The sequence below is a fragment of the Tachysurus vachellii genome, chromosome 7 (genome assembly GCF_030014155.1).
Source record: "Tachysurus vachellii isolate PV-2020 chromosome 7, HZAU_Pvac_v1, whole genome shotgun sequence".
Taxonomy (NCBI): Eukaryota; Metazoa; Chordata; class Actinopteri; order Siluriformes; family Bagridae; genus Tachysurus; species Tachysurus vachellii.
Window position 1 is genome coordinate 20,124,748 of NC_083466.1, and position 18,992 is coordinate 20,143,739.

Here is an 18,992-nt window from a genome sequence, read left to right on the forward strand (position 1 = left end):
GATCCGTGTTAAAGATCACACGCTGCTTCTCCTTTATATCGTATGATATTATGCAGATATACACTGCTGAATTTTATACACAAACACCAAACCTCACTCCAGAATGTTTCAATTAGGCAACAATAAAACTAGGAAATTTTAGCTGTGCCGCAAAATGATAAGCGTTATCACTATGGCAACCGGTAGTATGGACGCTGACTGACGACTTCACAGTAAAGTGACTGTTGACTTGCAGAGAAAAATCGCTGTGTGTGTGTGTGAATGCAGCTTTACTCTGAAACTCTTATCCTTCACACACATTAGAATTCGGCCACATGAATAACTAATGTCTGCTTATTGTAGAGTTTACAGTTTTAAATAAGTCAAAGGAATTGTTTGTACACAGGTTAAAAAACTTTGCCTCTTTCCTTCAATTTCCTTGAATCAAACACAGACTAGTCTCCGGTGCCACTGCTTAAACTTTTAAAAGCATACGTGATAAAAAAAAAGAACATTTTACCCCATAAAGAGTGGAAGACTGACAGCGACAAACAACAACCATGTGAAATAAATCAGAAAGCACATCATGGTTAGAATGATAGAGAACAGAGAAGAGGGTGGAGGAAGTGGAGCAGGAAGTGGTGATGAAATGTACACTGACCTGAGTGAGATCTGGGATGTCACCCTGATCAATCCCAACTTGCTGTGACACACGAACAAAAAAACAGGCACACAAACACACAAACAAAGGGAGTGGGGATAAAGGGGGGGAAAAAACAATATAACAAAGGGTCATTACTTCATGCAGTGTCTATAAAGTGAAAACAACAAAAGATTGATGTGAACAAAAACGTGAAGGTCGCCATGCTGCAGTTTACTCAGGAGACATGGACAGAAACGTAGATGTGGAGGACGCTTTAGATGGCTGAGACTCAGATGTGATTTCAGACAAAAAAAAAAAAACGAGAAGCCCGTTACACAAAAAATGAAGACAGTGGCTTTAATGCTAACAAGAGATAGGAACTGAAAACCCAATGGAGATGGATGATGATTTGAAAATCATGTCTGGGAGACGCCCGGTGCAGTTAAAGGAGAGAGAGAGAAGGAGAGAGAGAGAGAGAGAGAGAGAGAGAGAGAGACAGAGAGAGAGAGAGAGAGAGAGAGAGAGAAGGAGAGAGAGAGAGAGAGAGAAGGAGAGAGAGAGAGAGAGAGAGAAGGAGAGAGAGAGAGAGAGAGAGAGAGAGAGAGAGAGAGAAGGAGAGAGAGAGAGAGAGAAGGAGAGAGAGAGAGAGAGAGAGAGAGAGAGAGAGAGAGAGAGAGAGAGAGAGAAGGAGAGAGAGAGAGAAGGAGAGAGAGAGAGAGAGAGAGAGAGAGAGAGAGAGAGAGAGAGAGAGAGAGAGAGAGAGAGAGAGAGAGAGAGAGAGAGAGAAGGAGAGAGAAACTCATCAGCATGTGAAATGCAGCCCTCTGTTCAGGCAGAAAGTGTCTCAGCACACTGACAGATCAGGAAGCAGTGAGCTCTGGTCACACCACACAGAGACCAGGCGAGAGACGGAAACTTTGAGAAAGTGTGAGAGACACAAATAGACAAAGAGACAGAATGGAGCTTCTTTCTCTACACATTTCTTTCTCTATCTACCACAAGATGATGATAGAGGAGCGTTTACTGCAAGACTGCTGAAGCTGTTAAGGTCAAGTGTGTTCCTACAAGATGAATATGAAATACTGTCGATAACTTAGGTGAAGCTCAGTGGATTTTTAACATGAATCGGTTTAAAGTCAGAAGAAATGGTGGCCTCAGTGTATCTATCCACCTTGTGTTTACATGTAAACGGTCCGGAATGGCAGAATGAGTCACAGAAAGACTCGGGGTCACAGTTTATTGATTAAAAAAAAGAGAACATCCTTCAAGTTGTCTGTTCACAGATTTGCAACAAATAAAACCAACCATACCTCTGCTACTTTGAGAAACTCTGACAGTTTGGTCATCCTGTACAGGAACTTTTTGTAGATGTCCAAAGCGTCTTTGCATTGATTCTTCTTCATATCAAAATATTTTTCTGTGGAGAGAAAAGAACAGCTGCCATTAGATGAACGATTTGAGCAAAGGCTATAATTACCACATCACAGAGCTGTCAAAACACGCGCAACTGCCTGCTAGCACCGACAGGATCCAGACAAACGGAGGGAGGTAAATTGCCCGCTGGAGGAAAGCAAGTGCATCAAATGCTCATTCAGTGGCGTCAGCTGCAGCAAGCTCTACAAGAATCAGCCATTTAGCAGACTCTCTTCTGAAAAATGGCTCGGACTTAACGACAGAGCTGGAACGGTTCATAGGAGAATGCAAGGGTTGTGCAGATAAGACACTTCAGTGCTAACAATAGCAGTTTTCTGTGATCTACGGACACGTGCTGCTTTCTGAAGTCAGCATCATGGCATGTACAGCAGTGAAAACCACAGGAAGTCAGACTGCCCAATACCGCTTCCAACACACCTAATGATGCATTCTCATATACTAGCTACCTGCTGAGAGAAAATGACACTTTCCTGTGAGTGAGAATAGAGCGCTGTGTCCGAGATACCTCACCCTTCACTGAGAGGATGAGAGTAGCGCTCTTCTGTGTGTGTGAGTGAGTGAACAGAGCGCTCTTCTGTGTGCGTGAGTGAGTGAACAGAGCGCTCGTGTGTGTGTGAGTGAGTGAACAGAGCGCTCGTGTGTGTGTGAGTGAGTGAACAGAGCGCTCGTGTGTGTGTGAGTGAGTGAACAGAGCGCTCGTGTGTGTGTGAGTGAGTGAACAGAGCGCTCGTGTGTGTGTGAGTGAGTGAACAGAGCGCTCTTCTGTGTGCGTGAGTGAGTGAACAGAGCGCTCTTCTGTGTGCGTGAGTGAGTGAACAGAGCGCTCTTCTGTGTGCGTGAGTGAGTGAACAGAGCGCTCTTCTGTGTGCGAGTGAGTGAACAGAGCGCTCTTCTGTGTGCGTGAGTGAGTGAACAGAGCGCTCGTGTGTGTGTGAGTGAGTGAACAGAGCGCTCGTGTGTGTGTGAGTGAGTGAACAGAGCGCTCGTGTGTGTGTGAGTGAGTGAACAGAGCGCTCTTCTGTGTGCGTGAGTGAGTGAACAGAGCGCTCTTCTGTGTGTGTGAGTGAGTGAACAGAGCGCTCTTCTGTGTGCGAGTGAGTGAACAGAGCGCTCTTCTGTGTGCGAGTGAGTGAACAGAGCGCTCTTGTGTGTGTGTGAGTGAGTGAACAGAGCGCTCTTGTGTGTGTGTGAGTGAGTGAACAGAGCGCTCTTCTGTGTGTGTGAGTGAGTGAACAGAGCGCTCGTGTGTGTGTGAGTGAGTGAACAGAGCGCTCGTGTGTGTGTGAGTGAGTGAACAGAGCGCTCGTGTGTGTGTGAGTGAGTGAACAGAGCGCTCGTGTGTGTGTGAGTGAGTGAACAGAGCGCTCGTGTGTGTGTGAGTGAGTGAACAGAGCGCTCGTGTGTGTGTGAGTGAGTGAACAGAGCGCTCGTGTGTGTGTGAGTGAGTGAACAGAGCGCTCGTGTGTGTGTGAGTGAGTGAACAGAGCGCTCGTGTGTGTGAGTGAGTGAGTGAACAGAGCGCTCGTGTGTGTGCGCGAGTGAGTGAACAGAGCGCTCGTGTGTGTGCGCGAGTGAGTGAACAGAGCGCTCTTCTGTGTGTGTGAGTGAGTGAACAGAGCGCTCTTCTGTGTGCGAGTGAGTGAACAGCGCGCTCTTCTGTGTGTGTGTGTGTGTGAGTGAACAGCGCGCTCTTCTGTGTGTGTGAGTGTGTGAACAGAGCGCTCTTCTGTGTGTGTGAGTGTGTGAACAGAGCGCTCTTCTGTGTGCGAATGAGTGAACAGAGCGCTCTTCTGTGTGCGAGTGAGTGAACAGAGCGCTCTTCTGTGTGTGCGAGTGAGTGAACAGAGCACTCTTGTGTGTGTGTGTGTGTGTGTGTGAGTGAACAGAGCGCTCTTCTGTGTGCGAGTGAGTGAACAGAGCACTCTTGTGTGTGTGTGTGTGTGAGTGAACAGAGCGCTCTTCTGTGTGCGAGTGAGTGAACAGAGCACTCGTGTGTGTGTGTGTGTGAGTGAACAGAGCGCTCTTCTGTGTGCGAGTGAGTGAACAGAGCGCTCTTCTGTGTGTGTGAGTGAGTGAACAGAGCGCTCTTCTGTGTGCGAGTGAGTGAACAGAGCGCTCTTCTGTGTGTGTGAGTGAGTGAACAGAGCGCTCTTGTGTGTGTGAGTGAGTGAACAGAGCGCTCTTGTGTGTGTGTGAGTGAGTGAACAGAGCGCTCTTGTGTGTGTGTGTGAGTGAGTGAACAGAGCGCTCGTGTGTGTGTGAGTGAGTGAACAGAGCGCTCGTGTGTGTGTGAGTGAGTGAACAGAGCGCTCGTGTGTGTGTGAGTGAGTGAACAGAGCGCTCGTGTGTGTGTGAGTGAGTGAACAGAGCGCTCGTGTGAGTGAGTGAACAGAGCGCTCTTCTGTGTGCGAGTGAGTGAACAGCGCGCTCTTCTGTGTGTGTGTGTGTGTGTGAGTGAACAGCGCGCTCGTGTGTGTGCGCGAGTGAGTGAACAGAGCGCTCGTGTGTGTGCGCGAGTGAGTGAACAGAGCGCTCGTGTGTGTGCGCGAGTGAGTGAACAGAGCGCTCGTGTGTGTGCGCGAGTGAGTGAACAGAGCGCTCGTGTGTGTGCGCGCGAGTGAGTGAACAGAGCGCTCGTGTGTGTGCGCGAGTGAGTGAACAGAGCGCTCGTGTGTGTGCGCGAGTGAGTGAACAGAGCGCTCTTCTGTGTGCGCGAGTGAGTGAACAGAGCGCTCTTCTGTGTGCGAGTGAGTGAACAGAGCGCTCTTCTGTGTGCGAGTGAGTGAACAGAGCGCTCTTCTGTGTGCGAGTGAGTGAACAGAGCGCTCTTCTGTGTGCGAGTGAGTGAACAGAGCGCTCTTCTGTGTGCGAGTGAGTGAACAGAGCGCTCTTCTGTGTGTGTGTGAGTGAACAGAGCGCTCTTCTGTGTGTGTGTGTGAGTGAACAGCGCGCTCTTCTGTGTGTGTGAGTGTGTGAACAGAGCGCTCTTCTGTGTGCGAGTGAGTGAACAGAGCGCTCTTCTGTGTGCGAGTGAGTGAACAGAGCGCTCTTCTGTGTGTGTGTGAGTGAACAGCGCGCTCTTCTGTGTGTGTGAGTGTGTGAACAGAGCGCTCTTCTGTGTGCGAGTGAGTGAACAGAGCGCTCTTCTGTGTGCGAGTGAGTGAACAGAGCGCTCTTCTGTGTGTGTGTGAGTGAACAGCGCGCTCTTCTGTGTGTGTGAGTGTGTGAACAGAGCACTCTTGTGTGTGTGTGTGTGTGTGAGTGAACAGAGCGCTCTTGTGTGTGTGTGTGTGAGTGAACAGAGCGCTCTTCTGTGTGTGTGAGTGAGTGAACAGAGCGCTCTTGTGTGTGTGTGAGTGAGTGAACAGAGCGCTCTTGTGTGTGTGTGAGTGAGTGAACAGAGCGCTCTTGTGTGTGTGAGTGAGTGAACAGAGCGCTCTTGTGTGTGTGTGAGTGAGTGAACAGAGCGCTCTTGTGTGTGTGTGAGTGAGTGAACAGAGCGCTCTTGTGTGTGTGCGAGTGAGTGAACAGAGCGCTCTTCTGTGTGTGCGAGTGAGTGAACAGAGCGCTCTTCTGTGTGTGTGTGCGCGAGTGAGTGAACAGAGCGCTCTTCTGTGTGCGAGTGAGTGAACAGAGCGCTCTTCTGTGTGCGAGTGAGTGAACAGAGCGCTCTTCTGTGTGTGTGTGTGTGAGTGAGTGAACAGAGCGCTCTTCTGTGTGCGAGTGAGTGAACAGAGCGCTCTTCTGTGTGCGAGTGAGTGAACAGAGCGCTCTTCTGTGTGCGAGTGAGTGAACAGAGCGCTCTTCTGTGTGTGCGAGTGAGTGAACAGAGCACTCTTGTGTGTGTGTGTGTGTGTGTGTGAGTGAACAGAGCGCTCTTCTGTGTGCGAGTGAGTGAACAGAGCACTCTTGTGTGTGTGTGTGTGTGTGAGTGAACAGAGCGCTCTTCTGTGTGCGAGTGAGTGAACAGAGCGCTCTTCTGTGTGTGCGAGTGTGTGAACAGAGCACTCTTGTGTGTGTGAGGTTAATGAATGACAGAACAGAGCATATTTCTGAGTGAGTGAACATATTCCTGGCTTAATCATTAGGAATAAATTGAAATGGGAAAGCATTAAAATATTAAAAGCTGATTTGCTACAATGTCCATTGTTAAAAGTTCAATACAAATAAAACTGAATTGAATGACCCTCTCAGTGGAAGTGAAAACTGAACACACCGCTCTGAGTGAGAGAGATTAGGACACACCCTGTGACGGCGAATAGAGAGTCATTCTTTCAGAAACGTAGAACAGGGTGTGCGCCTCTGAGTAAGAGAGATTAGGACACACCCCTGTGACTGAAACTGTAGCGCTTTTTCCCGAACGAGCAAGATTAGGACACCCCCCTGTGCTATCGTACAGGCTGAGAGGGAGGGAGAGGGAGTGAGGGAGAGAGAGAGGGAGAGAGGGAGAGAGAGAGAGAGAAAAACTCTTACCCAGCAGGTTGATGACCCCCTCGTTGTAGGCGGCAAATAGACGGATGGAGTCTTTAAAGAGCAGCATGAAGCCAGCGTTGATCACACCGTTAGTGAGCTCATTAGGATTGGCCTGAGAAACACAGAGAGAAAAAAATAAATAAAAGGGTTTACACAAGTGTCCGCTCTTAACATCGACCTCAAACAGCAGGCTGCAATGTTCAGCTGATGAAACCAACAACGTTTAGTTTTAATTCTCAACACACCGCTTAAATAAATGATAGTTTTTTAGCCGATTTTTCCCGATGAATAATTTAGAGACTGGCACAGAGTTAGCAGGTAGCTCAAGTGTGAATAAAGGTGCGAGCTGGATTTCACCAGAGGATCCCGAGCTGATTTTAGCTCTTAGTCCACAGATCCAGGGTTATTTTCACTGTTTGATCCGGAGGAGCTACTTCTTGGCAGGCCAGGCACTACAAAGCTTACTTTAAAACACTGCTGCCAAATCCTCTTACCCTAAGTTTAGATCAGTAATTCCACCAGAATGCTGGGGGGTCTGTAATTCATTATTATTTTTATATTTATTTACAGTGATAAAAGCCACTGATCATTGGATTGACTGGTTTACTCTGAACCTCAGTAAATCAAACGCAAGCAGGCCTAGAAATAATATCTGTATATGAATCACTTTTGATTGTCTTTCAGCAAATGGTGAGTCAAGAACTATTATTTATGTGGCAAAAAAAAGGTTCAAAGTGTGTTGGGCTTGAGGGACTGATTTAAACAGCGAGATTATAAATTATTTTCTGTATTTCAGAAAATTAAATGTAGCAGATATTAAGTTTTAAGTTAGTTCTTTATCACAATGTACAGCTGCGATTAACACTGTAGCTAAAAACAAGAAGACCAAAACTGTGATTCAATCCAGCTGAGCTTTAAACGAAGTTAGAATTGTATATTACTATTACTTAAACGTGTCGGATTTGTTTTGCCGTCCAATTTGTCATCACACAAATAGAGAAGGAAAATACGCAAGTCTCTGTAAGTTGATTATCTGAAACGAGCGACTGAATATAAACATAATTAGTTTGATCAGCCAGCCTAGGCACCATTAGAACACAGAAACACACATTCGGTGTGATAAGGCAAGACACACAAGTATACGCACACACACATATATATGTGCACAAATGCAAACACACACCTGAAAGTCGAGCAGAGCGTCCAGCTGGTTCTGAATAATGGGCAGAGTTTTGATCAGCTTCTCTGTATTCATGGTGCGCATCACTCCATCAATACTGCACAACGCACAAACACATATATCAACAAACAAAACACAAATACACACACACACACACACACACACACACGCGCGCGCGCGTACAGAAACGAACACAACCAACAAACCAGCGGTCCTGATGTTTTACAGAGCCACACCAGCACAAAAATAAACCTCCATAAACAAACATCTGAGGCATAACTGTGGTTCACCAACTGTGTTGTCCAGCAAGGATGCGTTATACCTTCACGCAAGGTGTGTATGACCATATCGTCGCTGTCAGGCGGAATCCTCGTATCTCCAAAACCGTTATTTTTCAGGAAATGAAAAAAACGCCGTACCTTATCTGCAGTGCACAGGGTTTAGTCCGCGTTGCAGTGGATTGTCTTGCGCTAAATTCCTGTCCTCAGACGAGCACCAGAACTAGCGGGGGTCAAGATTTTTTTTTCTTTGAGCCCAGTGTTTTGAAGACATTTACCTCAGAAGACGTGTTGATTCGTTGCGACTCTTATTAAGGAGAAATATGCCGTGAAGCTCTCCCGCGAAGTGAGGAAGAGGTGGACAGTTGAAGTGTCCAATGGAGTTATGAGATTTGAGCTCAAGCTATTTTCAAGACTTTAGATTGGTTAATAACTTGTAAAAATAACAGACCCACTTGGGGACTGACCAATTGCATCGATATGTGAAAAAATATGAAATTGACCAAATTTGGACATACGAGGTTTCCGCCCGACAGCGACAACATGTAGATTTAACCACATGTGGCCACCAGATTTCAAAAGCTTTATAAACATCAATAAAAATGAGGAAAAATTTTACATCAGCTACACGAGGCAATAATGGAGATGCTCAGTATAATTAAAATAATGCTGATACTCTTAAGGTTACTGATCACGTCAGTGTTACTGATCAACTCAGGATAGCTGGAGGATGAGCTGACACACTGCGAACATTGCGGTGTGAAACACAATCAGCTAAATAACAGGACATTGGTTTCTAAATATCGGCTCATAATGCTCCAGCACAATGATCCCGAGAGGCATCTTCCTCACGGTCTTTAAATAATCAGCTCGATCGGTTTACAGAGGCGACTTCATTAGTGTGGTAACAGGCTCGCCTGACTCTACTGCAGCCCGCAGAGACCGACAGCTCAGGTGCTCGACAGTAAACAATAACTTACTGTCTCCAAATTAATGAAGGAAAGTAAATACATGAGGAATTATTGATTCATTGTTATTTATTTTTAGAATTCTCATTTATCTCAGCGCAATTTTATCCCAGTATATTACATCTACAAATGATTGTTTATGGGATGTGAACTGTACAGAGTAATGTTTGAACAGGATAAGCCTTCTGGATGTATTTCTGTTAAGTACGGGGTTATTTAGTAATTATGGCTGATGCACAAGGGATAAGTGATCCCTGTAAAAATCAGAGAGATGGCACAGTCTTCTTTACATTTAACACAATCTGATTGCTGAATCTTGAAGGGGGCGTGGCCACAATAGTAGGTCACATGACCATAGCATGCATCTAGGCTGTAAAAGTGCATCCGGAAATCTGACGAGCCGTTACAAATCATCTATATCTTTATTGCTTGGTTTGGTTTTGTTTAAGTTTTGAAACAAAATGGTGGAAGAGAGAACTTCTGGATATCTTTATAATGAAGCAGAAGTGCAAAACCTCTCGCCCTCACTCTGTCTCTCGCCCTCACTCTGTCTCTCGCCCTCACTCTGTCTCTCGCCCTCACTCTGTCTCTCGCCCTCACTCTGTCTCTCGCCCTCACTCTGTCTCTCGCCCTCACTCTGTCTCTCGCCCTCACTCTGTCTCTCGCCCTCACTCTGTCGCTCGCCCTCACTCTGTCGCTCGCCCTCACTCTGTCGCTCGCCCTCACTCTGTCGCTCGCCCTCACTCTGTCGCTCGCCCTCACTCTGTCGCTCGCCCTCACTCTGTCGCTCGCCCTCACTCTGTCTCTCGCCCTCACTCTGTCTCTCGCCCTCACTCTGTCTCTCGCCCTGTCTTCCAAGAGAATGTTACGATTTACAAAAAGAACTCACTTTTATTTAGTTCAGTTTGTTTAAGGGATCACTTTGGGAATTAAAAGGCGAAATCAAAAACTCCAGATGTTTGGCTTACCCTCTTTTCATCTTTGTGAAGTCGACAGCTACGAGCCGGTAGGACATAGCCTTCTCGTTCAGATAGCGACTGTAGCGTCTGATGAAGGTGGACATGTCGTAGCCTGACACACAGAATAAGTGTGAATGAAACACAGTGAGAGAAAAGCAGAGGTGGAGGATGGGAACGAAAAGAGGACAGTACATGTAGAGAGATTAAAGCTTTATTTATTAAATCAGTGATGATCTGTGTTTTTGACAACCTGCATCTTACCTTGCAATGCACCTTTATCGAGGAAATTGTTCAGGTTGAAGAGTGTGTTCCTCGAGGCCAGGTACTGAATGAAACGCTGGGAGACAGAAAAGAGACCGAGATCACAATCAGGTTTCGGTTCACATGACAGAGCAGTGTGTATTTATCTGGAATGTGACCACTCTGAGCAAACTGCTGATAGGAAGAAGCTGCCTGGCTGAAGCAGGTACAGACTGAAGCTTTTGCCTCGCGGGGTTGGCAGACGCCGTTGCTGCTGGGCGCTGCCTTCACCACCTTTCAAGGCCGACAGACCCGAGGCTGGGAAAAGCAGCCTGGAAATTCCCAAAAAGAGGATCATTCGATGTTCCACGCTGTGATCTGCTCAGACTTGATTGAGCAGCGTGTGATCTTTTCCCAGGTCTACCAGAGAGCGGGAATTTGGGGGAATTCACGGCAAAACATCAGAGATGAAGGAAAATTATGACTTACTGCTCTAACACCATCATAAAACAGATTACATGTAGGGAAAAAAAACGCCCTACAGACCTTTGAGCCAGCATTTTTGGTACCCCCTTTTTTTTGGACAACAGAAAACTGACATTTTGTTCATCTGAAACCTCAGTAAACTTCAACAGCTTTAACTGCAACGGCTCAAAACCTGAACTAAAACTGCCATTAAAGGGTAAAAAACTATAACAGAAAACCAAATACTAGGTGAAGAGCAAAAAAAAGATCTGATGAATAATATATATTTCAAGCAAAAACAAATTTAATACAATGCAACAGGTCTTGGACTCTTGAGGCCACAGAGCCAGGCCACCAGCTCAGACGCCATACTGAGAGTTTCTCCTCCATTTCATCAATTCAGCTCTCAAACAGAAATGTAGAGAAAGCAGTAGAGGCGCTGGAACGAGCTGTTTATTTATCTTTAATGCAAGGGAAAGAGGGCATGAGAACTTGGAGGGCTCTCTGAAGTCAAGCATTAAAAATAAATCTTGTTGCCGACGGCCAAAAGTATTAAAACAGCTGAGTTATTTAATCGGTGAAACTTCAATTGCTTTGGGTTTTTCTTCGTGTTTGCAGCTTTTTACACTGTAAGGGAAGGCGGCTTCACCTGAAACAGCCCAAAGCTTATTTCTGTGAATTCTGCAAAATTAATAAATAAATATATCTCAAAGAACGCATACTAGTGAGAATTTATTCTTATACTGCCTCGAGATATCTGTGACCTTAGAGCACCTACAAAATGGTCATGTGATACGAGCTCAGGTCCAAGTTCCTCTTTGCCCTTTTTGCACAGTTTCCCACTTCTTGAGACTTACTCAACCAAAATGAAGATCATGTCACAACAAGGAAGTGACATCACAGCCAAAAGCAGCCACTGCGTTCCAAACAACACTAAAACAAGCAGCTCAGCAAAAACGTACAATTGTGTGTTTTTAAAAAATGACTCCAGATTCTCACATTTGCTTCGTTATAAACTTATTACAGCCAACAGTGATTTGCCCTATAGGTGAAATTACACTGCCTGGGGCTGAAAGATATCCACCGCATTTCTTGGGAAAGATTCCAAAGGTTTAGTTGATGCTGGCATAGCAACTCATTACGCCGAGGTGTCCACACAATTGTGTTGAGGCTGAGTGATGTGCACAAAAGACATGGCTGGTGAAAAATATGGCTGGTGTAATCACTCTTACTCACTCGTGTGCATTGCAGCAAAAAGCTCCAGTAAATACAAATGAGCACAATCATTTCTAGCAATCATATCTGGGGCTCTCCTGCCATGCGGACTTCTCAAACCTCTCCTAGCTTTGGAGCCAATTTGAATATTGCATCAGGGAAAGAAAAAAAAAAAGCGGGTTAATGATAAAAATCAGCTCTGGCTACATGGAAACTCCTGCCCACTAGCCCTTATTTAGGACATAGGACAAGAAAAGCAAAACGTTCGGTGATCAAGAACCAAGAAAGAGTAGAGGAAAGAAATGGTATGTCAGTAAAGCTGTGTTCGAGGTGCGTTAGTTTGACGCTGCTGAAAAGAAAAAGAGAATTATGAAAGCTGGCTGTGTTTTTGTAAAGCTGCCCAAGGCTGAAATCATGTTTTCCAGCTTCACCTGGATTCAGAATAAGCCAGATTTAAATTTGATCTTTTTAATTGTTAGGAAACAAACAGTGGCTATAAACCAAAACAGTAATCTTAGATGTAAATAAATAAAAAAATAAAATAAAAGCCATGCATGTGTCATTGGTGTTAATGTGATGTAATAAGAATCAATGGGGTTTTTCCCCCAACCTTGGACACAAATATACTTTTATATACACACGATTCTGAAAACGTTTACTGATGTGTACACGATGCAGCTGACAAGAACGCATCACAACGGAACGCCGCTAAGATTTTTCAGCCTGGGTATGAGTACAAGCTTTTTGGTATTCTCTGATACAAATCTCGCAATGTTGTTTACTCAGTATTAAGCAATCAATGGCATCACGGGACATTTTTGCTGAGCTATGTTTGCTGCCTTGTGCTGCTTCCAACTAACTCCTCATAGCGAGTTCCTCCCTTTTAAACTGGAACTGACGTGTAGAGGAAGCTCGTGAGCATCGGGAAGCCCGTGGTGATGGAGAAGAAAGGAAGAGTCTTGGTGCTTAGCGTTTGCAGAAATTTAGTGCTCACGTTTTTGACGGTTTCTCTGCACACTTGCTTCAGAATAAAAATAAAAATCCATTCATACTACAAAAAAAGTCTACACTCACTGATCCAGCTCTGCTCAGGTGAGCCACACTGGGTCTGGATTAAAATTAAAGTTCTTAGGTTGTCCTCATCAGCTATTATATGAATATACTATAGTAGTGTCTTAGTGTGTTTTGCTTTCATTGCCATGACTGAAATGTGTTCGTTTGTGTGACACTAGGCATCAGAGTATCAGAGACAAATAAATGATAATGGTATGGGATGACTATCTGATACCAGTCTCATCACCAGAAGGGAAGTGAAAGCTCAGTGGATAAGTTTGAAGTTCAAATCTCTCCACTGCCAAGCTGCCACTGATGAGCCCTTGAGCAAAGCCTCTAAGCCTCAATTATAAATGAGATAAATGATGATGAGATCTGGATAAGAGGGTCTGCCAAATGTAAATAGAAATGGAAATCACTGAGGTATCGTAGTAACAGAACAATGACCGGGCTGTCTCAGCCTTTCTCAGGTAGCCACTACCTACATAAGTTTTGCATAAGAGTCTAATTGCTTTCTGCACCCGCCTCCTGAGCACTGCTCAGCTGGTAGATCTTACTCAGAAGTAGCTGGAGAATTCCCCTCCCACCAAATTACCATGGCAACTATGATGCACTTCCTATTACAAAAAGGTTAATGAATAATCGTCTCTTATTTCACTCTGTTGCATGCAGCCTTATTTAATATTCAGCCTCGTCTGTTTGAGGGAATACGCTGTAGCAAAGGAACGTCCAGGTGCGTCCACTTTCTCCTGCTACGTTCCCCAGCCTGCTGATGTGCTTCGGACAAGTCGATCGCCTTCAATCTGGAGAATGGAGGACGTCCTGTCAGGAAAGCCAGCATACTCATACACAGCAAGAACAGCACACACTCGCTGATGCGGCCACTCCTGTGTGTTCAAGTTAAACCTGTGTCACACTTCGACTTGACATCGCTGGTTATTTACAGCCCTGTCGCTCTAAGGTTCTTGTTTAAAATGGACAGCATATAAAGACAAATAAGAACAATGGATTTTCCAGTCTGCTAATACTAAATTGAGTATAAACCTTGAACGGTGACAGCGCCGAAGCGCCATGCATTATTAACACACAAGCCTCTGGCCAGAGGAGTTTTCCCCACAAAAACATCTAGAGCAGTGACTGCTGCTCTACAGTGAGATTTGTGCCCTGTCTTGATCAGTTTACTTGCAAAACTCAAACCTGACCCAAGAGAAGCGGGACTGCGTATGCATGCGGATTTCCACAGCGAAGTGGAGCACTTGACTCTCAACAAGTTGAGAGTTGCTATGGATACGGCTCCTGCATCTAGTGCGATGGGTTTTTTTTTTCTTTTGCTTTATTTTTTTAAACCAGCAGAAAACTGCAAGCACAAAAAAAAAAAAAACAAGACAGCACCAATTCTTGGGGGAATCTGTTTGTTCAAGCCACAACCTCTGAAATGCCAAAAACACCAATTAATTTCAAATCGTTTGAGAAAATTCCCAGCACGTGGACTAATTCTCTTCTTAGAGAATACATGCAGTATTCAAAATGATTAATAATCCACAATCTAGCCCTTAGAGCTGCTCACTGGGAAGCGATCTGCTAGGCAGGTATGATAATTACTGCTTATCCCCAGTGTTTATCCTGTTCCTGGGTATTGATTAGCAGTCTTGTCTGAGAAAAGGGAGTAAAAGTGTAACAGTGAGAGTACAGGAATTGTAAGTGTGCTTATTAAAAAGGTAATTATTACCTTGGCTATCTCGCATCACTCAAACACAGCAGTCATTATGCAAACAGCAGTGCTTTTTGAGCACATTCAAAAACACCACGCTGCTGGAATGTTAAACAAGCTTCCTCGCTCATTTGCATCCCCCACAAGACCAGTTTATAGTCATCGTAATATCATAACTGAATTACAACCTCTGAAACGAGCAAATCCAAATCCCACTGAAATGCGTCCACTGTGTCGGTGTTGTGGATTCCAGCAGGCTCGTGTCTGAGTAAGGTCTGCTCCCATCCACCCACAACCACTCCATTCAAATCTAATCATCAACATCCAAGGCCTGTTTATTCTTGTGTGTGTGCGTGTGTCTGAGGAAGAGCTCATTAAAATGGTGCTATCAGCAGGCAGTTATTTATCTCTGCAACCCAAACAATTTATCAGACCACCACAAGGCAAACCCCTAAAAATATCCTTCCCAAATCATAACACACCCCACACATGCACCTGCACACACAAGCACCCCCATGCGTAATGAATAATAAAACTAATTAATGCTGTGTCAACACCCAAATCTACTCATAAGCTGAAACCTGGTAATAAAAAAAGAGACCATTTGGCCTTGTAGTAAAGTTAATTGTCCCAGAATGTCAAAACTGTCAGATGTCCCTATATGGACATGTAGTCTTCAAGAGACACACACACACACACACACACAGGTAATGTGCACTAGCAATCTTTACACACATATATACTGAATACATTTTACTGCTCGAATTCTATTCATCGTGTTTATTATATATTCAGAGTGATATAAAGCTGCAACTGAATGTTAAAGAGCTCATAAATCTATTGAAACATATGCTTCCCAATGAGGACATTTATGACTCCTCATTGAGTATCAAATTATATGCAGAAAATACAGTCTGTGCAGTAAAAAGGAACTAAAGTCATTTCCTGTAAATGATTAATGAAGTGGATATTTGTGTGTATAAATGGGAAATGTGGGTAGCAGGTCAGCATGCTAGTGTAGCAGGTAACACTGTCACCTCACAGCTTCATGCTCTGATCCTTCTGCATGTTCTCACCATGCACATGAGGCTTTCATCTGGGTTCTCCAATTTCTTCCCACCCCAAAGACACTCTATATGGCCAAATGACCAACACACAAACATGTGGTTCTTCCCCAAACTGTTGCCACCGAGTTGGAAGCACACTAGTGTCTTGAATGTCTCTGAATGCTGTGACATAATAATTTCTCTTCACTGTAACCAAGAGCACCAAACCTTTTCCAGACTGATCACAAATGCCCCTTTTCCACCGAGGCCGTTTGAGTGCTGGTTCGGAGCCAGAGCCTAATTTAGAACCAGTTCTTTCTTTTGACAGCCAAAGCACCAGCTCTGAACCAGGAAAAGTGGTTCTTAAGTAGCACTAAAACGTTGCTGGTCTAGACTTAAGAAGCGCTTGTGTCAGGGGCTGTGGGCGGGGCTACTGTTAGATAAAATACCATCAGTATACCAATGTTTAATACACTTTTACTTTACCGCAATATGATCAGTTATCAGCACATGATAGTAGGTAGCTACATGCTATGGCTAACTTTTTTCTGTGTTAATAATAAAATAACGTTATGTACTTTCTCGAATTACAACCTCCGTTTATACAAATTACACGTTGGATTCGCCGCGTTTGGATGCCAATGTAGGTTCACAAAGCCATGAGCATTAACAGTAAAGCAACATCCACCATTGTCGACGTTGTGTTTGCTGCTGCTGCGCTAACGTTGCTGGGAAACGTGACACGTATACAGTGACGTCAGACTCAGCTCTGTGATGGCTCTCTAACCGATGGAAAGGCAAACCGGTTCTTAGAAGGTTCGCCAGTGGAACCAACTTTGAAACAGCACCAGTGCTAGCTCTGAACCTGCACCCGGTGGAAAAGGGGCAAAAGAGAGCCCTATGAGGAACTCGAGTCCTGACCTCATCACCACTGAACACCTTACTAAACTGAACACTAACATCAGTGCCGGACCTCACTAATGCTCTTGTGGCTGAATGAGGATATCCAGACAGCCACGCTCCAAAATGCAGCGGCAAGCCTGCATGGTGGATACACATTATAGCAGGAAAGATGGACTAGGACTATTATAGGATGTATGTGATGAGTGATATGGTCCATGAGTCTATAAATTGTTTGCCATAAAGTACAGATGTTAACGGATCTGCTAGTTTAAGTTATCATTATGCCAAGGAATATGTTAAATGACCCATTGAGTCCCGGGTCCTGTGTGTATTCCCACCTCACACCCAGTGTTCCCTCAGGATCCAGAGTTATTACCAACCTAAAACAAAATCTTTTCACAACAACAACTGGAACAGACTTCTTAAAGAAATGTAAACATATGAACCCTAGAGCCATGAAAGTAGCTGACATATAGAAACTCAAGAGCTCAAGAGCTCTGAGGACTCTATCCTGCTCTTGTACACACACAAACACACAGTTAAACAAGCACTTCATGTGCTACTTCAGCAGCTCCCATTTTGCATTTGATTATTAGTTAAACAAGAGAAAAAAAAGTGACATCCTGGTATGCAGAGGCCTATACTGACGGCTACAAAAGCCCATTAGAGGAACACACCAAGAGTTCCTTATCTCTGATCCTCAAAGTGCAGTTAAAATTCCACCGTCAGCTTTTCCCACTTGTAGTTCTGCAACACGCGCACACACACACACACACACACACACACACACATCTAGCTGCAGAAAGCTGTACATTCAGTATCTAGGCCATAGTTGGGAGTGACTCATACACTCCCCTCCACACACACACCCTTAAGATCAGCACTTTATCAGTGTGTCCTCCCCTAACCGATGCGCTGTCTGCAGACATCCTCTAACTGTCCCTGACGTTTCTCCTCTGATATGACAAAGACAACGGCGACTGAAGAACAAAAGCAGTAGGTTGGAGGTTATACCACACAGCCAGTGACCATATTTCTATTTCTGTTTAACTTACAAACACATTAAAATGTGAGGCCTTGGGTATAATGAAAGGGTTAAAATAACCATTCTGAAAAGCTTTAGGAATCCACCCCCACAACTAGTTCTACAACAACAAGACAACTAGTTGTGTAAGTATGTGTACACAACACGGTATAATTGCTGTTTGAGTTTCTGTTCTCATCACTGACTTCTTGTTAAAAATCCTTTGCGTTCACATATAATTACACCATGCCTAAGAGATTTAAACATGGTTTCATTCCCACAAGTCCAGCAGAATACAGAGTACACTGTGTGTGTGTGTGTGTATGTGCAAGGCTGTGTTTCTGGGCCACATTATTAAGCAGTGAGAGTATATCTAGGGTACTCTGTTACTGCTATACATCATTACACTGGGTGAGATTGAGACGAGACCATTTCACTTTGCTTAGGCAGAACTGCATGACAGTGAAAGAATGTGTGTGTTCGCACGAGTGTGTGTGTGTCTTACCTCATTTCCGTACATCATTAGGTGGTGTGTGGTAATGAGGGCTTTGAAAACAACCACCCAGCTGCTGTTGGCTGTCCGCTCGAACAGTGTGTCAGCCAGCTGGGGCACGTTCACGTTCATCTCATTGGTGCAGTGGATCAGGTCTGAAAGGAGGGAATCAAAACCACAACATTCAGTTTCTTTGATTGTGTCTTCAGGTAGGATACATTCAGAGTGTTTAAACATCAAACTTCAAGTTTCTTTACATATTTAAAAACACAGCTTTTACTTACACACACACAGTCCTCAAGTGACATGTAACACAGATCCATTCGATATGCATCGTTGGATATAAATAGCGTCATGACCTGTTGTATATCCTTTCATGCATATTGCATAGCATAAACCCTTCTCCAGATGACGTACATACAAAGCGATGTTTGAAGAAAAGATGGACAAAATGCCGTCAGACTCAAACCGCAGCTTCGTTTCAGATTTGGAGACGTGACTCGGGTTTACAAGTCTGATCACAGTTCAGTTTTCCAGACTACAGTATAAATGATAATATGTAACGAAGTTGGTGAACAAACCCGAGTTATATGGAATTCTGCTTAACCCCATGTCAGGTCTGTGTCATCTTCAGTTTACTAGCAGCTACATGAAGGGTTTGCACTTGCACTCCCAGGCTGAAGCACAGCAGCCCTAAAGCCTGATGCTACCCCCCACCATGCTGCACTATGGTTATGGTGATCATTCAGTAAAGTACTTTTTCCCCCCCTGCACTAAACATACCGTATACCTTTTTATTTTTTATTTTTGTTTATTTAAAAAGTCTCATCAGACAAGAACAGTTGATGTCTTGTGTTTTGTGAGAAAGTCAGTGCTTCCGTCTAGCAACCTACACCTCGGCTGAGATGTGTGAAAAATATGAGAGATT

The 18,992-nt window shown here is 44.5% G+C and overlaps 1 protein-coding gene across 6 annotated transcripts in view; it reads right to left on the reverse strand.

Annotated features, from left to right (window-relative positions):
* The window catches only part of si:ch211-200p22.4 (phosphatidylinositol-binding clathrin assembly protein), a 55,347-nt gene that overhangs the window by 25,546 nt on the left and 10,809 nt on the right, over nt 1–18,992 (reverse strand). For all 6 annotated transcript variants that reach the window (XM_060874824.1, XM_060874822.1, XM_060874823.1 and 3 more), the window contains exons 2-8: nt 18,077–18,219; nt 10,176–10,251; nt 9,924–10,026; nt 7,713–7,806; nt 6,530–6,641; nt 1,933–2,039; nt 641–682 (exon numbers count right to left, since the gene is read on the reverse strand). In XM_060874824.1, the coding sequence (XP_060730807.1) occupies nt 641–682; nt 1,933–2,039; nt 6,530–6,641; nt 7,713–7,806; nt 9,924–10,026; nt 10,176–10,251; nt 18,077–18,219 (677 nt within the window). The remainder of the gene's footprint in view (nt 1–640; nt 683–1,932; nt 2,040–6,529; nt 6,642–7,712; nt 7,807–9,923; nt 10,027–10,175; nt 10,252–18,076; nt 18,220–18,992) is intronic.